Consider the following 21337-nt stretch of genomic DNA (forward strand, 5'->3'; position numbering starts at 1 on the left):
TTCGTTCCCCCATAGAAATGCAGCAGTAGCAGCGTTGCCAGGTGTACGATAATTATCGTATTTGTACGATAATTTCGCCTTCTGTACGATGTACGATCGATAATGCCAAAATTCCCAGAAAGTACGATAATTTGATCATTTTGTGACAGTTGTAATCAATATACTAATATGGATCCTATGTTTGTTTATACACGTCTTCTCACAACGTCTTTGCAGTCAATCAATCATGCATTCCCCTAGGACAGGGGTTCCCAAACTTTTCCGTCCAAGTACCACTACATACCAAAGCAAATTTCTCACACCTCCTCAATCTTGGCGGTTGCACCGTTCCTGCGCTCCTCATCCCTCCTGAGCAACGCGCCTTCACCTTCGTGAAGGGGTCCTCCGTTCAAAAACTGCAGCAACATTCTATAATTCTACAGTTGACATTGTGACATAGCCTAATCAGTACGTGACATTATCAGTGATGTCATACATCGCTGATGCAATTCTAAACAGTGACATCAGTGATTTATGACATCACTGATGATGTCATTGATGATGTCAACAGTTTTGCACAGAGCCATTTGGAGATGAAAACCCAGTGCCAAAGACAGCGAACTTGGATGAGTTGATGATGGACGAGTTCATTGACAACTATCTGGAGATTGACTACAGGAGAGCAGGGGCCGGGGATGACCTGCTGCAGGAGATGCTGGACATGGATGAGGCTCAAACCAGGAAAAGCCATGGTCCTGACGCGCCCAGTGTGAAGGAGCCCTGCACGATAAAGCCAGTTTCCCCGGTGAGGGATGATTGGATGGAGATTGCCTGCTATTATGAGAAGCAGCCAACGGGCTGCCAGAAGCTGCAGTGTAAACATCATCATGAAAAAGCTTGCCGCCTTGGTAATCTCTGGCTCCCACCAACAGCTAACATGGTTCACGGTGAGCTTGGCCTTGTATTGTATTGTATTGTATTGTCTGTTTGTTATGCTTTTTTAACTGTGGACCACTATGAGATTCTTTGAGAATGAAAAATGCAGTACAAATAAAATGCATTATATTATTATTATTGAAGGTCCAACGAACAACGAGGACCAAGCACCTGAGGAACCAGCATCGCCTCCACCTGCACCTCTCCCTGCTCAACCGGCACCTGAAAACAGGAGGTGCCATGGCACTGAAGCGCCCTGGAGCGTGAAGCGTGAAGCCGGGGTGAAAAGGAAGGCAGCGGCCCTCAGCACCTCCACAGTGGCAGAGGGGCCAGTGCACAAGATAGCACGTAGACAGAGGGACCTGTTCCCGTCTCCCAATGAGGCCCGGCTGAGCCCTGCTGCTGTCCCCAGAAGAGAGAGGAGGAGAGAGAGAGAGAGAAGAAGAGATAGCGGTTGGTTGATTGTGGATGAGTTTCACACATTTCACACCACGGATGAGGGAGTCATAACTCATCCACCACTGGGAAACATACGTCTACATACGAGGGATCATCGTTGATGATAAACAAACGGCAGCTAATAATGGGACCCTATGGCCTTGAGTGTTTCGCACTAGGAGGCTGTGCTTTTTACTAAATTCATTTCATTTTAAAAACGGCGACAGTTCACACAACTTGATGTGATGTGATGTAGGCTATAGTTTTTGAGATGTTTGGCACAACTCATACTAGTTAACTGCCGGCACTGCCGGGTGGCATATCCGGGTGTCCCCCAGTGTCGTGATGTCATACTGATCCCTCGTATTGCTAAAGCATGGGAAATGGAAATAAAAATAAATAAATCACAGAGTACATGGCATGGCTTCACTGCAATCTTTAACTATGGATATAGGAAGATGTGCAGTTTGTGAACGAAGTGTTAGCTTCACAAGTGGGCACACACGGGCCTGATGACATCACCGAGGACATCATTCACTGATGACATCAGTACCGATGACATCACAATTGCCCGAGTGTGAACATAGAACAAACTAGTGAAAACAAAGAAGAAATAGTAGTCAAATTCTGAGGTGGTTTCTGTTCTCATTCGCACATCCCGGTGTCCTCAGGCATTCCACAATGGTGGTGCGTTTATAACTGCTTGTCGTCTGACTTAATGCAAATAGTTAATAGCTCCCTTCTGACCGGCAATTTTCCTGGGTCCCTGAAAACTGCAGTTATTAAACCCTTAATAAAAAAGCGTAGCCTTGACGCATCGGTAATTAGTAACTACAGACCAATATCTAATCTCCCCTTTATAGGCAAAAATAATTGAAAAGGTTGTTTACCTACAACTCAATAGATTCCTAACCTCAAACGATCTCCTAGATAAACTCCAATCATTTTCTTATATAGCCATGATTTCGGGTGATTTAATATAGAAAAATGTATTTATTCTACCAATTGAGCAAATATTATCTGATTTTATGCAAACCCAATGATGCGTTTTTAGCTATTTTTGTAACTACTACGCTTGTCGCTTAATGCACTTTTTATGCTCTTTCTCAAAGTTCTGTTGTGATGCTTTTAAATGTCTATTTTATCCTCTTCTTTTATTCTTTTATTTTCTTGTGTCATCCATTTTATGTGAAGCACTTTGAATTGCCTCTGTGTATGAAATGTATACAAATAAACTTGACTTGACTTGACTTGACTTGGTATGTCGATTTTGTGGTAGTTATTGCATACACCGGTGCCGGGGCCAAAGCAGCTTGGTATTTGATTATTTAATAACTAGGCATCTCATGCGCTCGATTCCTAGGGCCAGCTCGGTGAGCGAGCCTAGGAATCAATTGGCGAGCCTGTGTGTGTGTGTTGCTCACAAAATGTTATTGCCCTCAAGTTTACATGCGCACGTGTGTGTGTGCCCCCTTATGACATCATCAGTCTTGACATCACTGATGACATCATCAGTGATGTCACAATGCCTCCTTGTGTGTGTCTGTGTCCCCCCCTTATGACATCAGTGTGTGTGTGTGTGTGTGTGTGTACCCCCTTATTACATCACTGTCAGTCTTATGACATGACACAAGTCACTTTCCTCCTTGTGTGTGTGTGTGTGTGTGTGTGTGTGCACTGCAGACTGTGCACTGAGGACATGACTTCCAGTTGAGTGACATCACTTCCCAGGACAACAGGGACACAACATGAAACAAACACATTGCCTAGGCTACATGCTCCCTTTTATATAGATAGATAGATATTTGACAATGACATGACATCCCTCCCCCGTTTACATCTAACGTTACCACTACAGTATTTGCAATTTCTGTAAATAAACGAGTACGAAGCACCGCGCACCACCGGGAGGTCCTCATGTGCAGAAACGAACGCCACCCAAATCTGTCCACACCACGTGTGGGAAGGGGAAGTGGCCTTCTGTGCGTGAGTGGCGCACGGCCGCCGAAATGCATTTACGTCCCCATCGCGCCATCTTTAGAAAACACTGAGTTGGGCACTGAATGAAACGAAATGAAACTTGATTTTTGTTCTTAAGAGCAGTTTGTTTAAAAGGATAATCATTGGTCGTCAAGGTGGGGTTATTCAACATGTTCCGTAGCTGAGCGATAATTGTGTAACGTTAGCTACCTACAGGTCTAAGTGGTTGTGTTCACATGTTGAAGAGTCCGTGTTAATGTCGGGCTAATTTGCTAACGTGAACACCAGGCCGACATTCAAGAGCTGTCTGTCTGTCTGTGTGGATCTTCTGATCTACGGACCGGACCCGGTTTGGTGTGTAATCTTCTGTTCGGAGGAGGTAACTTATTGCAAAATGCGATAACGCTCCACATCGGGTCAACCAGGAAGACTTAACTTAAATTGCTTCGCTAGTTAGCTAACAGCTAAGCTAATACTTTAGCTCGTGAGTCAAGAGTAGACTAGCTAGTAGCTAATGTAACTAGCAGTGAATCGAAAGCTAACGCAGCGGCAACCCACCTAGACGGTAGCTTACAATGCCCGCCCGCGTGAACTTTTCATGGAAAATGTTTGTCTAAAGAGGAACGATAAAGTTGTTCATTAGTTCAGACCCATCTCCGGGATTTCCTGCTAGTTTTCCGGGAGTTGTAGCTGTCGAGTGAGTGATGACGTTACCTGAATGTGAGGAGTAACAGCCGCAAAATGTTGTGTTTTTCACAGCCAGGTACCTGATCAGCGGAGGTCATCATGGGGATCAAGGCTCAGCGCCCTCGGTGCTTCCTTGACATTGGAATCAGTAACGTACTTGGTAAGGAACCACTCAGCTAGCTGGCTAACGTTACCTGTCTATACAGCTAGCTGGCTAACGTCACCTGTCTATAAACTATCTCAATATAGAAGCACTCAGCTAGCTGGCTAACGTTACCTCTCTATCTCAATATAGTCGACTTTAATTTTTATGCCAATGCGTTCTGTTCACAGTTGGCCGAGTTGTGGTGGAACTGTTTTCAGACGTCTGCCCCAAAACTTGCGAAAACTTCAGATGCCTCTGCACAGGTGACTTGTTTGGGTGCTCGGTGGGAGTAAATCTCTGGCAGAAAGCCAGCAATAATTTTTTTTTAACATCATAACTGCTTATTATTGAATGTTACCATTGTGTCTTCCAGGTGAGAAAGGCATTGGTAAAGGAACGCAGAAACCTCTGCATTACAAAGGATGCCTGTTCCATAGAATTGTGAAGGACTTTATGATTCAAGGAGGAGACTTCAGTGAAGGTATGTCTACAACCCTGGATTTTTAGCCTAGACGTGTGTGGTTCATATGAACACACAAGGCCTATGGAGGTGCCTGGATGGTATCTACATGTATGTACAAGTATGAAAGAATCAGCATGCAATAAGCCTGGGACAGACGGCCGATTTTTCGGTGGTTTCCGAATTCCGATGTAGAGTGGATGTCCATGCCGAGCACTGAGCTATATTAAATGTGGAGACTGTGACTCCACCTCCTCCCACTATGCTTTTTTGAGGCCAGAACTAGTGGACCAGATTCTGCGCAGTAGCTCTGTTGAGTTGGAACTTTTTTATGTAGCTGCTAGTTCTAGCTTTTTGCACAGTGCGTTGTGTATTTATATACAATCAATCCTCTAGCTCTGTAAATAATAGATAATATAATATAAGTTATAATAATTTGTGTCTCGCCAAAAGTAACCATGTAGATTCCCACTATGATGTCAGTTTATCAAAATGACGCCCGTATGGAAATCAGATTTTTGTTACACACATCAAGCAGCATCTGGTCCTACCGTCCTAACCGCTGTAATGTGTTGAGGGAACCAGCCAGTGACTGCTTGAGACTGGCTGCCACAGCTGTCAATCATCCCTTTTTATATTGTCAAATAACTACTTAAAAACAAACTGATCAGAAAAATTTGCACTTGGACTAGGGCTGTCCTCGACTCAGGATTCTGCCAGTCGAATCGGATCCGACTGTCCAATACGAATATTCGACTATTCTATACCTAAAAATAAGAATATCATATCAATATATCATTTCGAGCACATTAACAGTCAATGCAACAGAGTGATGTGGGCATATTTTTGAGCATTGAAAAATCAATAAGAGACTATGATCATGTAGCCTACATGGATAACAACTTTAAACAGTTCTATAGCCTATTTCTCAAAAACTAATAAGCCTAAATAAATATCAACAAAGATGCTGAAACGGCATCCATCTTTCTTGTATGTTGATGGTGCCAAGACTTCCGCTCCTGCCTTTGTTTAAAGTCTGGCAACATCTCATGTGCAGTTATCTGTTTATAGAGATTATTATATCGTCTGGACCTAAAACACCTACAAAAAGTATCGATCGATCAACTCCAACTGCATCCTCACATCAACCGAACTGTAAACGATGACCGTGCATGGAAACGTAAGTCTTGGACATCAGAAAACCCAAAATATCAGCTGTCTGTCCCAGAGTCTCATGGTGCATTCCATTTGTATTGGAAATCAGGATCCCCCCCCCAGGTCAAAGTTGGGGAATGCCCCGGACATCACGTGACCAGCTCCAACTTCAAAATCCAACAGTAGTGAAAGTTGTAGTAAATACTTTTTACTGTGCACTTCTTACTGTCTCATTAAATCAGTCATACACACAGTACTGTCTTAACTTCTATATGTGGACATGTTGCTACAGTGTTTATATGCACAAAATGCTGTGTAATGCATTGTTATCAACTGTTATTGCTAACAATGGCTAGCCTGGCTAGAGTGAACCCTGGCTAGTTTCCTGTCTGTTTTACGGGAACGTGGTCAACTCGGGTGTGATGTCACTCAGCTGGGATATTCCTCCTAGTTCCCAATACAAAATGAATTGGACATTATTCATTGTCAGACTGTGTTCCCCAGATTGATTACATTTATTTTCCATAACAGGGAATGGAAGAGGAGGTGAATCCATCTATGGAGGCTTTTTTGAAGGTAAAAAGGCCACTCAAAGCGGTCAGTAGTTGTCCAAAATCTACGTCGTGTTCAGAATGACAATACGGTCTTATCGTTCCTTCCCAGATGAAAGCTTTAATATGAAGCATAACAAGGATTACCTGCTGTCCATGGCAAACAGGGGCAAAGATACAAATGGATCACAGTTTTTCATGTAAGCATCACTGTTGTCTTCTATCCATTTGGCATATCATCACTCGTAGTTGGTCCTCTCATTCTTAAGCCTTACTAACAAATTCTTCTTCTTCCTGAATTGTCTACTGCAACACCGTCTTCAGAACAACAAAACCCTCACCACATCTCGATGGGTAAGCGCTACCGTGCTACATCAAAGTTTTGATTGTCATTGTGATTCCATACTGGATGACGGCATATTGTGCTGCTGTGTAGCTCAAAACCATGATGTTATTATTATTATATTTTTCAGTGTCCATGTGGTGTTTGGTCATGTGATCTCTGGCCAAGAGGTTGTTCAAACCATGGAGAGCCAGAGAACAGACCCCAATAGCAAACCCTATGCCGAGGTGAAAGTTCTGAACTGTGGAGAGCTCATCCCTAAAACTAAAGGTTTGTTCGTTTGAAGCACTTATTTCTACATCGAGTTTCAAGCCTGCACTTCTGCTTCTGTTGTCTTGTAGGGCTGGCACGGATCACGGATAATCCGTGACCCGTACGGATCAGCACCCACGGTTCGGAACGCGGTTCGGAACGTCAATGGTCCGCGGACCCCCTCCCCCTCGTTTAATTTAACGTTTAACGTTAGTGTATGAGAACGCCTGCAGCGCAGACAGGCATCATCATGGCAAGCACAAGTGAGCTTCCTCATCCCTTGTCGCCGCTGTAAAGTCTCTCTGAAGGCTGTGGCTAGTGGCTACTAAAGACAGCATCACAACAAACCTATTTCAACACCTCTGAAAAAGCACAAGAATGCGATCAGCGTGTTGAGGGCTGCACAAGATAACGAGAGCCACAACACACACACACACGCGCGCACACACATTATTACCGGACGACACGTGGGGACACTGAGTAGCTGTAGCATCAACTTTATGTTTCCAGACTCACCCGGTCTGTACCATCCCGTGTCAAGTGACTGCAGTGCAGGTTAGCAAGCAACAGCCAGAAAGTTAGGCATAGCAGTGCCACCTAAAACAAGAAGTTGGGTTATTCTGCCTTCAGAGTAAAAGCATAAATTGTCACTTATGAGAAAAAAATATTTTTTGAGCTGTGCAGGGCAACACATGGTTAGAGAAGTATAATAGTATTAAAAAATCAAATCGAAAATCTAATTTTGAGAGAAATAATCTGATATATATATTTTTTTGCTGATCAGAAAAATCCGTGATCCGTGGCTCAAAATCCGTCACGCGATCCGATCCGTGGGTTTTCTGATCCGTGCCAGGCCCGGCAGGTACAGTTTTGTAGAACTCCCTGTAACAAACCCTTCAAACGTTTGCAGCAAAGAAGGATGTAAAGAAGAAGGAGAAGGTCCCCTCCATTGCCAGCGGCAGCTCCAGTGACTCCGATAGCCCCTCCGCATCCTCCTCCGAGGAGTCCGATAAAGAAGACAGGAAGCGGAAAAAGAAAGAGAAAAAGCAAAAGAAGAAACAGAAGAAGAAAGAGAAAAAAAGGCAAGTGAAGCAAAACATTTCACAAGTTCACCCTCTGCAGTTTTAGCAGCAGCCGGTGTTTTAATTCCGCGCCACATCGTCTTCCCAGGTCAGAGGCTGGCAGCGCCGACGAGAAAGAAGAAGAAGACGACGAGCTGCTTTTATCTTCTGTACGTCCCGAAGAGATTCCAGCCATCCCCGAGAACCGCTTCCTCATGAGGAGAAGTCCGCAGGCGGAGGAGGCTGGAAAGGACCAGCGGAAAAAAGAGGAGAGGCCAAGGGAGAGGTTGGTTTTATTGACAAACATCCTTCTTTTCTTCCTTATACTTTGTTGCTACTATTAATTTTGTTTGCAATATTGTTTGTCACTATTAATTAATTTACAGCCCTTTTCCCCCCCGATTCCTGGCAGAATGTTTAATTCACAGTCGACCTATAACAGAAGACTCGTGATGACACGATCTGGCAGGAAGATCAAAGGCAGGGGTCCAAGGGTACGTGCACTGACACAATGACGAGACGAGCTTCTCCAAAATGTCACCTTGTCACACTTCATATTCTGTGTAATGACGACACACCATGTTCCATGCAATGAGCAAGTCAAGTTTATTCTATAGCCCTAATTCACAAGCATGTCTCAGAGAGCAGTGACACATACCGTAGTTTGCTCAATTACATTTAACTAAATTTTGAACATCTTAATCAGAGCTATGCAACATTTGTGTCATCATCACCAGAGCAATTACACCGCCCAGTTTATGCAAATGACAGATGGCTGTCTTGTCTTTTCTCTCGCAGCGATATCGGACTCCGTCTCGTTCGAGGTCCAGGGATCGTTTCCGCCGCAGTGAAACGCCTCCGCATTGGCGTCAGGAGATGCAGCGTCAGAGGACGAGGGCGGTGACTGGAGAGCGCTGGATCAAGGGTGACAAGTAAGATGCCCTCACGGCACGCTCTCCGACTTCATTTAAAAGTGTGTTAACACATTGTTTACATACAGTAGTGTTTCAGCCTATACATTTGCTGTTCGGAAAACCTGGTACCTAAACCGATTAATCTCAGAACTGAAGAGTGAAGATCGTCATTACCTTCCAAAGATTAGAAGTACAGTAATACAAGATGAGATTGTTTTTTTCTATTGTTTTAGTGACAAAAACAATAGTGGAATAGGAAACATTAAAAACAACTCTGTTGAAATAATTCTTGAAGTGATTAAAAAGATAAGACTGACGGTGCCAGCTTGTGGAGGGCAGGTCTCCTCTAGTCTTAACTACAATATACAACATGGTGAATGCAGGCAATCTGGAAACATACACACTAGGGATGGGCATCGAATTTCGAATTTTCGAATAATCGTTATTATCAAGGTCGACTTTTATTATTGAAAGTCGAAATTCTATTATTTATTATTATTTATTTTTTTGTGTGTGAGTGAAATGTTGCATTGTCTCCCCTGATTCTAAGTATAGTGGTATAGTCGCTTGGTTTGAGCAAGTAAAACAATTTTTATAAGCATTTTAAGCAAGGTTTATGGAAAAATGAATGGCGGATGAAATCCCATGAAGAGGGAGAGGGGGTGACTTTGGCACCCCTTTGGCACTCAGACCTGAGCCTACTAAATATTTAATGAACCACTCATGATTGTCAAAACTGTTTTTTATTTTCAAAAATGTCAATGTCAATTAACATGTTCTTTACTTCAGTGTTGCAATGCTTGTTTGAGCTAAAAATCCACAGCAGAAGCTTTTTCTATTAATTAATAAAGCCTTAGACTTAGAATCAGGGGAGACAATGCAACATTTCACTCACCCAAAAAAAAAAAAACATTTTTTTTTTTTTTTTTAGAATTTCGATTAAAAGTCGACTTTGGCCAGCGAATTTCGAATAGTGTTTTTGCTAGAAATGCCCATCCCTAATACACACACACAATCACACAATCCCCCAATATTGACCATGTTTAATTTGGGACTGTGCTGGGCAGCCACATCTAAACTCACCACTGGCCGTGGCCAATGGGATGCAGCGATTTTCTGGGGCCAATTCCAAAGTATGTTTTGTGTTTTAACAGTGTGATCAGCATCACCAATTGAAATTATGTATTTTACTGAGAGCAACCATAAATAGTAAATACCAAATAACACCACCATGAGATCTTTCTTATGGCTGCATGCATAGCCGACCTATCCGTGTGTATAAGTCATAATATTTGATCCACACATGGTAATTATGTGTGTGCTTGATGACTGAAGTGCTTACTCGCCTGGTAGAGCATGAAAAGCAGCAGAGGACCTGCCTTCTGCCCATTCCAATATATTAAAGTGGTTTTAATCATTGATCATGGGCTGCTGTACATTTTACTATTAGTTCTTAGATGTGTAGCAATCAAGAACTGCTATACAAGCAAAATGTATTTCACAATACCAAAAAGCTACTATAATCTAATAACTATAATCCTGCCTCGTGCCAGTGCCCTGTTCTATTAGCTGACATTCTCTCTGCACTCTTTGCAGAGGTGATATGATGGAGATGAAGGACGAGGCTGCTAAAGCTCCAAGAGGAGGAGAGAGACGGGTGTCCGAATCCAAGCCTGAACACATAGCCGATGGTAAAAAAGCTGATGGTAAAAAAGCCGATGATAAAAAAGACAAGAAACGTCGGTCCCACAGATCTAAAAGCAAAGAGGACACTTCAAAGAAGGCTGAGAAGCACAGCAGCAAACACAAGGCCAAGAAAAGAGACAAATCTCAAAGCCGCAGTAAAAGCAGAGAAAAGGGTGCGAGATCAAAAAGCAGAGAGAAGGATCATAAGCCCAAAAATGACGAGAGAATAGGCCGCTCCAGAAGCAAAGACGTGATAAGATGTGTCACTATAGAAAAAGTTAAACAGGCAGTAGAGAAAGCAAAACGGTCAGAGTCTGATCAGACTAAAGAGAGAAATAAGCTCCCCGAGTCCGATAAAAAGCCTAGAGAGGACACGAAAGGAGGAGAGGAGACGAAAGGAAGGGAGGACACGAAGGGAAGGAACGGCGAGAGAAACAGGACAAAGTCACGAAGCAAGGAGAGAACTACTGTGAAAGATGGGCGTAGATCGAATAGCAGGAGCAGGGATAGGGCTAGACCTGCATCATCAAAAGACAGAGAGGAAAGACGGGAGAAGGACAGGGAGCGGGTCAGTGAGAGGGAGGATAAGAGGCGAGACGCATCCCGGAATATGGAGCGAACGAGGAGTCCAGACAGGAATAAAACTAGAGACTCGCGAGGAGGCAGGCGCTCGAGGAGTAAGAGTAACAACAGAGAGCGTAGCAGGCGCTCCAGGAGTAACAACAGAGAGAATAACAGGCGCTCCAGGAGTAAGAGTAACAACAGAGAGAATAGCAGGCGCTCCAGGAGTAAGAGTAACAACAGAGACCGGAGCAGGCGCTCCAGGAGTAAGAGTAACGACAGAGTGCGTAGCAGGCGCTCCAGGAGTAACGACCGAGAGCGTAGCAGGCGCTCCAGGAGTAACGACCGAGACCGTAGCAGGCGCTCCAGGAGTAACGACCGAGAGCGTAGCAGGCGCTCCAGGAGTAAGGGTAACAACCGAGACCGCAGCAAAGACCGACCATCTCAGAGAAGGGATAAAGACGGGGAATCTGCCCGCCGAAAGCGCTCCAAGAGCAGACGCAGCAGCAGCAGCTCCGACAGCGAAGCAGAAAGAAAGAAGAGCCGAAAAAGCCCCGATTCCAAGAAAAGAAGGGATTCTCCCTCCAAATCCAAAGACGGCAGGAGAAGCCCCAGACCCGATCGCAGCACAAAGGGCAAAGACAGAAACCACAAGAGATCCAGCTCTGATAGTGATTGAGTCTCTGATGAAGTGTTAGGCAACAGGTCAGACAGGTTCCGGCCATAATGGCGAAAACTCTACGGCCCTCATTCATTAACCCATTGATACCTGATGCAGCATTTGTGTGTATATCCCTCATTTTGTGTGCGTATTCCTCGCGGTCTTAAAGGGATACACACACAAATGCTGCATCGGGTATCAATGGGTTAAAAAAGAAATCTGCCCTCTGGCAGAAAAGTTGAAGCAGACCCAACTTTTTGGAGATGACAGAACCTGACGTCACGCTGCGGTGGCCAATCACGTAGACGTCCCCCCCCCACACCCTCTGTTCTGTCTGTTTCACGTAGACGTCCCCCCACACCCTCTGTTCTGTCTGTTTCACGTAGACGTCCCCCCACACCCTCTGTTCTGTCTGTTTCACGTAGACGTCCCCCCACACCCTCTGTTCTGTCTGTTTCACGTAGACGTCCCCCCACACCCTCTGTTCTGTCTGTTTCACGTAGACGTCCCCCCACACCCTCTGTTCTGTCTGTTTCACGTAGACGTCCCCCCCACACCCTCTGTTCTGTCTGTTTCACGTAGACGTCCCCCCACACCCTCTGTTCTGTCTGTTTCACGTAGACGTCCCCCCACACCCTCTGTTCTGTCTGTTTCACGTAGACGTCCCCCCCACACCCTCTGTTCTGTCTGTTTCACGTAGACGTCCCCCCACACCCTCTGTTCTGTCTGTTTCACGTAGACGTCCCCCCACACCCTCTGTCTGTTTCACGCTCATTGTCGCTTTCTCTCTTCTTTTTTCTTCACTTGTCCCCGCCTCCCTCCGCTAATCGCCACAATCGCTGGAACCTGTCTGAACACAGGCTTCACCGTACTCGTTCTGAGGAAGTCCGTTGGAATCTGAGGTTTTTGTTTGGAAGGCTTTGGCTTTACAATAGTTCCAATACTAGACGGTTTGTAAAAATAATTTTGGAAAATTTCCCTGCAACACAAACTTTTAAAATTCCTTCAGTACTTTTTTTTTTTTACTGTCCAATCCCCCCCCCCCCCCCCCCCATTTTTCCCCTCTTTGTTATTTCAAGCAATCTGTTTCGGGGATAAGGGTGTATTGACTGGTGAGTTTGGCAGATGTCTGGCTTTTACTAGACAAGTGATTTTAGTGCAACAATTGATGTGTAAGAGTGTCACGGTCCTGTTGTATCTTGCATGCTTATCCCTGTTTCATTATTGGATAACATGTAGAACCATGATGACCTGTTACTGTCATCCTTTGTGTTTTGTTTTTTTTGTAAACAATTGATTTTGAGATACCTATGGCTTGCTTTTCAAATGAAAAAAAACACACCAATGTAATGCTATAGGTACAACATAAAATGAATTTGTATAATTATCTTTTGTGCAAGTTGTTTTTAACATCAAATGCCCCATAAGAACATAGTGGAAAATGAATAAAAACTCACTAAAGTTGGCTTTAAAGTAAACGGTTGCTGTAACATTCTGTAAATGCAGTGCCAATCTCTTTCATTCCATTGGTACTTAAAGCTACACTAACTGATAACTTTAATAGAGGAAATTAAGCTAAGCTAATTTATGCTTTACATGTTCAATTATCCACTGCTCACATTAATGTTCCTCCAGTGTGTCTCAATGGAATGTTGTCCTCGTAGCAGGTTCTATATGAGGGATCAGCCAAGCAGCATTTTGGTAAACAAACCATGTCACTGGGTGGCTACCGCAATGGAACCCTATGGAGCCTGAGTTTGAGTGTCTGACTCTAGCCGGCTGACCATGTTTACGATTTAAAAACTGCAACAGTTCACACAACTTTAACACGACATGCATATATTATTATCTATCTTATACATCAATAATTCTACTCACTCAAAATGTCAAAATATAAGCGATGTGATGTATACTTTTTGAGATATTAACGTACGTTTGGCACAGCTGCTGCAGGGTTATGCATTTTTGGGTGGCAGTGACGTCACGCTGATTCGTCCTCTCGAGTGCTCAGGTGTTTTGATCATTTGCATAGATCAGTGCCCCCCCCCCCCCCCCCTCTTGGGGAGAAAGAGCCTGGTGACGCTCCCAGCCGTGGGCATGCCCCCTCCTCTCATTGGTGCAGCTGTGTGAGGCGTTACCCCTGCCATTGTTTTTTAACCTGACTTGTTATTAATTCAGTGCTATAGTGCTGTCACTCTCCCTCCAGCCCACTGATACTCTAGCCCAGTTTGGTGTAGGAGACGGTTAATGTGTTCTGGCGCCATCTACCTGCAGAAAGCTATAATTAAAAAACAACAGGAACTGCAAGACTAAAGTGTGGAGTAACAAATGAAGCCTCTGTGATGCTTCTAGATCAGGGTGGGCAATTATTTTCCCTGAGAGGTGGAGGAGATAAAAGCATATATTTTGGTACACATATAGCCACACATATAATCTGATGTGGATGATCTTGGTGTCAAATCTTTTTTTTTAATGAGAAATTCAAAATTGGAACTACAGTTCCAAGGACTCATCAGGTGCCAGAAAATAAGGCCTTTATTATTTTTGGCAAATGCATATAGCAAAAAGATTAAAATGACAACAATCCTTTTGCTATGCATTAGCCAAAACAATATTTGGATCTTTATTTCACTACAGGACTGCTGAAAGAAACAAAGAGGATTCCCGCACACTCGATCGACCTTCATCAGGTTAAAACCTGATGGTCGATAGACCGAAACGTTGATTAAAGTTTGTTGCAAGTAATTGACAGTGTGCAGGAATCCTCTGTTTCTTTCATATGTACTGCATCTCCGACGCACCTGCCTTTGAGGGACTGAAGGTGTGCATCAGCTCCTTCTGACTACAGGACTGCTAAAACAGCTTCTCTCCCCTCTACAGTTCAAGCCAAAGCAGTTGTTCAGTGTAGTTTTTTCATAGCTGGCTTGCCTCACATTTTGTAGAAAAATATTTGTCCTTATGGACTTCAAAATGTTTATTTGGAGGAGTTAATCAGGCTATGTAAATGTTCTACTTTTGCTCAAATATTTCCCCGGAGGAGACTGGAAGCAACAGGATCCCACAAAACCCCGACCCCGACAAAATGATGGCCGATGGCCACACAAATTCGTGAGAACGCTGGGATTGAAACACACATCTGCCACTCGCACTCAGCGTGGTTGACATTTTATTGCACAAAGAGAACAGTTCTTTAAAGTTTCCTTACAAACATTTTAAAGCTTTGTAAACAGTGAAGCAGCATCTCCCCGGTGTGCACAGCGTCTCCTATCAACGCCCCTTTGAGTCCTCGTCACATTTGCTCCGGAAGTCGTGTGTGTGCACAAGAGCCAACCAGTGACTTACTATGAAACAGAAATAAGCTTAGAGGCACTATCCTATCAGAAGGGAGGTTACACACTACGGGTCAAGCTGATCTGTTTGTAAGCATAACTGTACAACCTGTCCATTCAAAACGACATCTGCCCTGTATCAGGCTACTGTGTTATTAAAGGAACAGATATTTGAAAGCTGGTGACTAACAAGTGCATTTTTTTTTTATTGTGATGACGATTATCATTAGACAGCGTTGGGACGGTTCCTTATAAACCTTTTTGTAGACAATGGGTAATCGTGGATTGGCATACACACCCAAACTCAAACACAATTTATTTATTTTTTGGAAAAACACCACCCACACAAATTTGCCCTCTCATCCACAACACACACAGGTCCGAGACATGTCCTGACAGGCAAATAACGGTCATAATTCTTGGGGTCATGGCCATTCAACAGCTTGTAGGTGCCGTTTACTGTGTTGTGTTCAGGTACTCTTTGTCTTTGGGTGACAGACTGAACTGGGTAAGGAAGCATCTCTTCTGTGCTTCAAGCGTGTGCAAGGCAAATACATCTCTTGAAAGTTGGTGAGAGGCAGCAGGAGGTTCTGGAAAAGAGGGCAGTGCAATATTAAAGGAGGAGGAGGAGGAGGGTGAATTCCTCTGGGCGCCGTCCCCGCACACTCCACGTGGCCCCCTACTGCTAACTTGTGTTATCGCAGTGGATCAAATGTCTCAAGTCGTGACTCGTGAGGCACACAAACATCTTTCGCACTTACATGTACTATACCTGAGGGAGTTCTGGCTGTGTCTGTAATGCTATGAAGCCTTTCTCATCAGACAAAAACAAAACGGACAAAAGAAATGGCACATTGCGTGTTTGTGTTCCGTGTTTATAACTATTTTTTCCCCTTTTTCTTAATGTTGCTAATAGGTAGACAAAAAGAGAGTAACCAAAAATGCAGGGTTACTCTCTTTTTCTCCCCAAGTGATCAGCCAGTGCTGGACAGAGAAAGGTGGCGTTACTCCGCAAAGCCGATGCTACGGAGTCTGTGCAGTGCCGCGATTAGTCTTCATTTTCTCCAGTCTTTTGGATAGGTGGCTGTTGTTTGACTCGAGTTCATCTATCTTGTCCAGTGCTGACCGCAGCTGTTATTTCACACAGGGAGAGATCAAAAACAACATTGAAACAGAGCCTCTTAAAGTGGACGGTGTTTTGAATTCCTGATGTTTGCAGCGGAAGAAAGAAAAATCAAAAACATATACCTCTCTCTGTAGCTTGCGTTTCTCTGCCTTTAGCTCATCCTCTACTTTCTCTGAGTTCTCTGATGCAGACTTGTAGCGTGTCACCTGACCCTCGAGTCTGGTCACCTGGAAAACGGAAAAATCGGAATTGAGAATATTGTCTGGTTTCCAAATACACTATGGATTCATATGGCCTTCTCTGCTTACGTTTTGTTCCAAAGCGGTGACTTCTTGCTCAGCCTTCACAAGTTTGAACTTCAAGTCACTTAGGTGTCTATTGGCATCTCCTGCAAAGGTTTAGGAAAAAACAATTTTGAGTCCTATAGAAAATATTGAAAATTACAGTCGATACACTACTACTTTTCAGGTAAATACACAACTTACTCTGCAGTTCTAGCGTGTTGGGATCCGTCCCGTTCTCCAGAATTTCACCATCTGGGCTTGAAGCGCTCCCTGTGCCATTTGTCTTCTGTTCCAGTTGGGCTTTTAATTTCTTCACCTGTTAATGGACGCATCCGGGACACGAGACATCAACTGATAAACACCATCACAACTTGGAACTTTTCAATCCTCCATATACAAATCCACAAAGAATATATGACAACTCATCACTTACAAGGACTTGGATGAGGAATTGTTTTTGTCATGTTTTTTTCCCTCCCCTCTAACATAAGATTGTTCAACCACGTTATTATTATTGTTGTGTTCAGCTAGATTTAGCTACACATGTTCTCTGTGAAGCCCTCTGAGACATGCTTGTGAATTAGGGCTATACAAATAAACTCGACTTGACTTTATGTGTGGATGATGTTGGTCTCCCTACCCAAACAGCCCGAGTCATTTTTCTAGGCCAATGACACCATTTAACATTATTCTCCTGATTGGGAATATCGTAATGCTACATTTAAATGGCATTTAAATACGATTTCTCTGTCTGTCTCTGACTATTGAGGCAAAATGTCTGTGCTTTGTTCATACGTTCATATGGCATCCCCTGCTATTTACTGTATAGCCACTGGCACGTTTAACTTTTGCTTCTGATTTTAAATTACATTTCTAACTGATATAAGGGAGTTTAGTCAGAGGTCAACCTGCCATCACTGACCCACCTGTTCTATCATTTTCTCACGCTCATCCACCAGCTTCCTCAGGCGGATCTCTGCAAGAGAAACCAGAGATGTTTGAAAAACCAACTATTGACGTATCTGCCAGGCTCATAACGGTCTCATTTGACATTCCAGTATTGATAATATCACAAATGCAGCTAGTACATGAAGCACCACAACTCTTTTACCAACAACACTCAGAATTGCTACAGTCCATCTTAAAAAAAAGAAAAGTTGTTAACATACCAGGGGTGGGAGGAGCCAGGGAGATGGAGGGAGGGGGGCTGGGTCAGGGTGGGAGGCGTTTTAATCACTCCATGCATGCAACAGAGCAGGCATCCGTGGGCAAGTGATGGAGTGTGGTGTGAGGGAAAAGTTAGCATGCAGAAACTGTGGAGAGGAGGTCAATGCACGGGCACACAGACCAGGCCCGGTTCTACGGGGGTGCAAAAGCATGCATTGCACCCTTATTTTAATTGTCTGCATGCTCAGTTGAAAAGTAATTTTTTTTTTTTTATATAAATGCTGCAGCTGCACACTTACTGTTTAAACTTGAATTATAATTGTTGTTTTTCTTTGTTCTTTGATGTGAATTTATGGTACCTACATGTAACCTTTTAAGGTTGAGATAATTGTATTATCATTATATGGTTCAAATATTTCAGTAAAGCACTTGAAACACTTGAAATATTCTTGCTTGGGTGGTATCATTCTACTTGAAATGATGGTAAAATGTATTATTTTTAATAAAATAACATGTCAAATTTTTCGGCCGGCCGCCCGAGGTGGCCCGGCCTTGGGCCGGGCATCTGCACCCCTTCCTATCTAGGATGCATCCCTAGTCATTTTTCTAGGCCAATGACACCATTTAACATTATTCTCCTGATTCTACTGATCTCTTGTTCTGGAACCGGCCCTGACACAGACACCAGGGCTTCATCCACACGACATCATGACACAATAACGAGATATGGACCTCTAAGTGTCAATTTGCTGAGCTGAACAGACTAGTGTGTAAGCCATTCATTTGTTGCAACATTTCATGCCAAGAGCTGAAACATAGTTATTATTTTTTAATTATGGGCATGTCATACAAGTTTAATTTCAAAAATGCATTCAGATCAACATTTCAAATAGGTAATGGCAAGGTATTTATGGTCGGTTAACTGTACAGTAGTTGCATCACAACCATCCTTCCCAGGCCATTAAGTGCAACAAAATGCCGTTTCAACATCAGACAATATTTTGCGTGTGTCAAGAGTTTAAAGCTACTGTAGATTCAATTGGCTTTGTTTATATAAAACAACTGCCCTACTACTGTAGTTCTGATTGTTAAAACATTTCTGAGGACCACCTTCCCAAATAAATGATAGGTTATCATTGCAATATCTTGATGTGAGAGGTCCTCCGCAGCCCACTAGATGGCACAGTGGTTGAGATTAACACTCTAGCTGTTAGAACATGTAACAATCGTTTCACTATAAAGATTCACAATTAGTTATTTAGAATGTTCAATTAACAGTTTTGCCTTAATTGAAAACATAAATCATTAAATGGAGGGATTATTTCCTAACCAGTTCATGATAAGAAAACCGTCTTGTGCTCTTGCAGAGCGACAATGTTAACAATACAAGCAGCATGAAAAATGTGCATCAGTGTCAAAATAAATATATTGTCCGATACACCAAGTGCAGTTTTATCTCCTTGGCGTGTGATCAAGTCTAATAGTGAGATCTAGTTCTATCTAGCAGTTTACACATTAACGTCTCAACAAATGAGATTTGTCTACTCATCTGACCTAAGTGAAAAGTTAATATTGGGACTTTGTTTTTAGGACTGGGACTTTGGGCTGTATACCTAAAAGTGATGAAATACTTTACACTTGAATATGTATTTTACAAAAGCATAAACCGCTAAAGCAAAAGAACACATCATGGAAGATCAAGCCTGGAAAGCTATGACCTAAGACACCTTACAGTTTTCTTTGCCCTTACTTTCGCCTTTCTTGCTGTTCTTCTTCAAATCTTTCCCCGATACATTGCTGCCCACTCGCTCCTCAGGATTTTGAGTGACAAACGCTTCACCCTGCAATTGCTTAACGGCATCTTCTCCTTCCTCCACCCGTAAAGACACTTCCCGGTTGACCTCCTCCACACTGTTGCTCTCTACAACACCCGGTTCTCCCACATCCCCACCTGCTCCATCTAAAATGTGCTTTGGTTGATCTACAACACCTATTTCTTTCTCCACTGGGTTTTGCTGTTCCTCAAGCTCATCTCCCCCCTTTTCAGATGTGGATTCTTCTTCCTCCCTTGTTGGCTCATCCTGAGACTTACTACCCAACTCCTCATCTTGTGCATCTACCTTGCTTGCATCAACTCTACACTTGTCTTCATCGCTCTCCAGCGGCTCCTCTTGTGTTTGCAGCTGTGCCTCTGTGTCTTCATTTGCCTCAATATCACATTGGGACGGCACTGAATTCCCATCGTCTTCTTCTTCCGACATGATTTCCACTCCGTTCTCAACTTCTTCCTGTGGCGTTTCTAAAATGACAGCTACAGCTGCCTCCATATCGACGTCGTCAAAGTCAAATGACTGGCCTTCCTCGTCTTCATCGTCCTCTTCGTCCTCATGCTGCTGGGGGGGTTGAGATGAATTCTTATCCTCTGGCTCGTCTTTGTTGGATTTGTGCTGCTGCTTTTCTGTCGGACAAGGAGGTGTTGCACTTTCCTGCTCGTCTTGACTGTTTGGATGTTCGGGATCTTCTGCAATAGCCGGTTCCCCAGCGCTGTCGTCCTGCTCGACAACGGAACCAATCTCAACAACTTCTTCTGCAGAGTCTGTTGTCTGCAAAATTGTGATGGCATCGCTCTCTTTTGTTTCTAAGGAAACTTCATCATTTGACGAGTTCAAATCTGGGTTTTCTACTGGACGACTAGATACATCATCAAAAGAGCTTTTCAGAGACTGTAATCCAATCTGAACAGCTTGGATTATCGTCTCTGAAAAGCTCTTTTCGGCAACAAACTCATCACAGTGGTTCACTGATGATTCATTGTCATTTTTGTCTCCATCTGCTGGAAATAGGATTGAGGAGTTGTCCGGTTGCAGTGAATCTTCAGGTCCCCTCAATTCTCCATTCAGCTCCTCCTTTCCTGCCTCTTCTAGTCTGAGCTCTGACTGACCGTGATCGGCAGCAGTGACAATGCAAGAAGAGGATTTCTGTTCCATCTCTACTGCTGGCTCCTCCTCATCCTTGACTGTCTCAGTTTCCTCCAAAGGTCCACCAACAGAAACGACATCGTCACTGCCTGAGTTCACGGTTGTGGATTGATTGGACTCCACTTGCACATCTGAGCCAGATGAGCTCGCAGGGCAATCAAAGAAGATATCAGTGTTTGATGAGGCCTCCAACTTGTTTTCCTTAGTCTCATAGTTGCTTGTGGATTCAGATTTGTCTGTGGCTGCATCAGCATTGCTTGGATCTTGTGATTTAGCCTCAACGGTTGCCACAGTGCTTGCTGCTGTTTCAAAGCTGTTTTCAGCATCATTGGTCGTGCATTCTGATTCAACCTCATTAACAGACCCGGCTTCATCCGTTGTGCAATCAATAATTTCGGATTCTACCTGAACATCCGTCTTAGTTGGGACGTCTTTTCCATCTTTAGAGTTATCTACATTTGAAGTACATTCTCCATCACGGTCACCGGTGCTCTCATTACTTTTGGAGTTGTCGATGAGATTAGTCGTACTGAGGTTGGACTCTGTGTTGGGACAAGGAGGTGTTGCACTTTCCTGCTCGTCTTGACTGTTTGGATGTTCGGGATCTTCTGCAATAGCCGGTTCCCCAGCGCTGTCGTCCTGCT

General features: G+C 43.7%; 2 protein-coding genes across 4 annotated transcripts in view; one reads left to right on the forward strand and one right to left on the reverse strand.

The window, feature by feature from the left end:
• Positions 1–3347: 3347 nt before the first annotated feature.
• On the forward strand, positions 3348–13191 carry ppig (peptidylprolyl isomerase G (cyclophilin G)). Of its 3 annotated transcripts, none has more exons than XM_083641344.1 (13): positions 3348–3488; positions 4093–4180; positions 4354–4428; positions 4539–4646; positions 6312–6356; positions 6444–6531; positions 6656–6685; positions 6805–6944; positions 7837–8008; positions 8097–8273; positions 8400–8481; positions 8786–8919; positions 10498–13191. In XM_083641344.1, the coding sequence occupies exons 2-13, from the start codon at positions 4120–4122 to the stop codon at positions 11825–11827; spliced, it is 2442 nt and encodes an 813-aa protein (XP_083497470.1). In that variant the 5' UTR covers positions 3348–3488; positions 4093–4119; the 3' UTR covers positions 11828–13191. The 3 variants fall into 3 exon arrangements, with proteins under 3 accessions (XP_083497470.1, XP_083497471.1, XP_083497472.1); XM_083641345.1 differs by lacking the exon at positions 3348–3488 and adding an exon at positions 3534–3712; XM_083641346.1 differs by lacking the exon at positions 3348–3488 and adding an exon at positions 3534–3687.
• A 1819-nt stretch (positions 13192–15010) lies between these two features.
• Positions 15011–21337, reverse strand: part of LOC310781440 (leucine-rich repeat flightless-interacting protein 2-like) — a 90068-nt gene continuing 83741 nt past the window's right edge. Inside the window, exons 13-17 of the mRNA XM_083642069.1 lie at positions 17475–17524; positions 16750–16864; positions 16573–16652; positions 16387–16491; positions 15011–16269 (exon numbers count right to left, since the gene is read on the reverse strand). Of these exons, the coding sequence (XP_083498195.1) occupies positions 16162–16269; positions 16387–16491; positions 16573–16652; positions 16750–16864; positions 17475–17524 (458 nt within the window). The 3' untranslated portion in view covers positions 15011–16161. The remainder of the gene's footprint in view (positions 16270–16386; positions 16492–16572; positions 16653–16749; positions 16865–17474; positions 17525–21337) is intronic.

This window comes from Poromitra crassiceps, assembly GCF_964638095.1.
Source record: "Poromitra crassiceps genome assembly, chromosome: 8".
NCBI lineage: Eukaryota > Metazoa > Chordata > Actinopteri > Beryciformes > Melamphaidae > Poromitra > Poromitra crassiceps.

Coding starts and splice junctions, on each gene's coding strand:
- ppig (XM_083641344.1), top strand. CDS start 4,120: ATGGGGATCAAGGCTCAGCGCCCTCGGTGCTTCCTTGACATTGGAATC. Junction 4,429..4,538: donor CTTCAGATGCCTCTGCACAG/GTGACTTGTTTG, acceptor TGTGTCTTCCAG/GTGAGAAAGGCATTGGTAAA. Junction 6,945..7,836: donor GCTCATCCCTAAAACTAAAG/GTTTGTTCGTTT, acceptor AAACGTTTGCAG/CAAAGAAGGATGTAAAGAAG.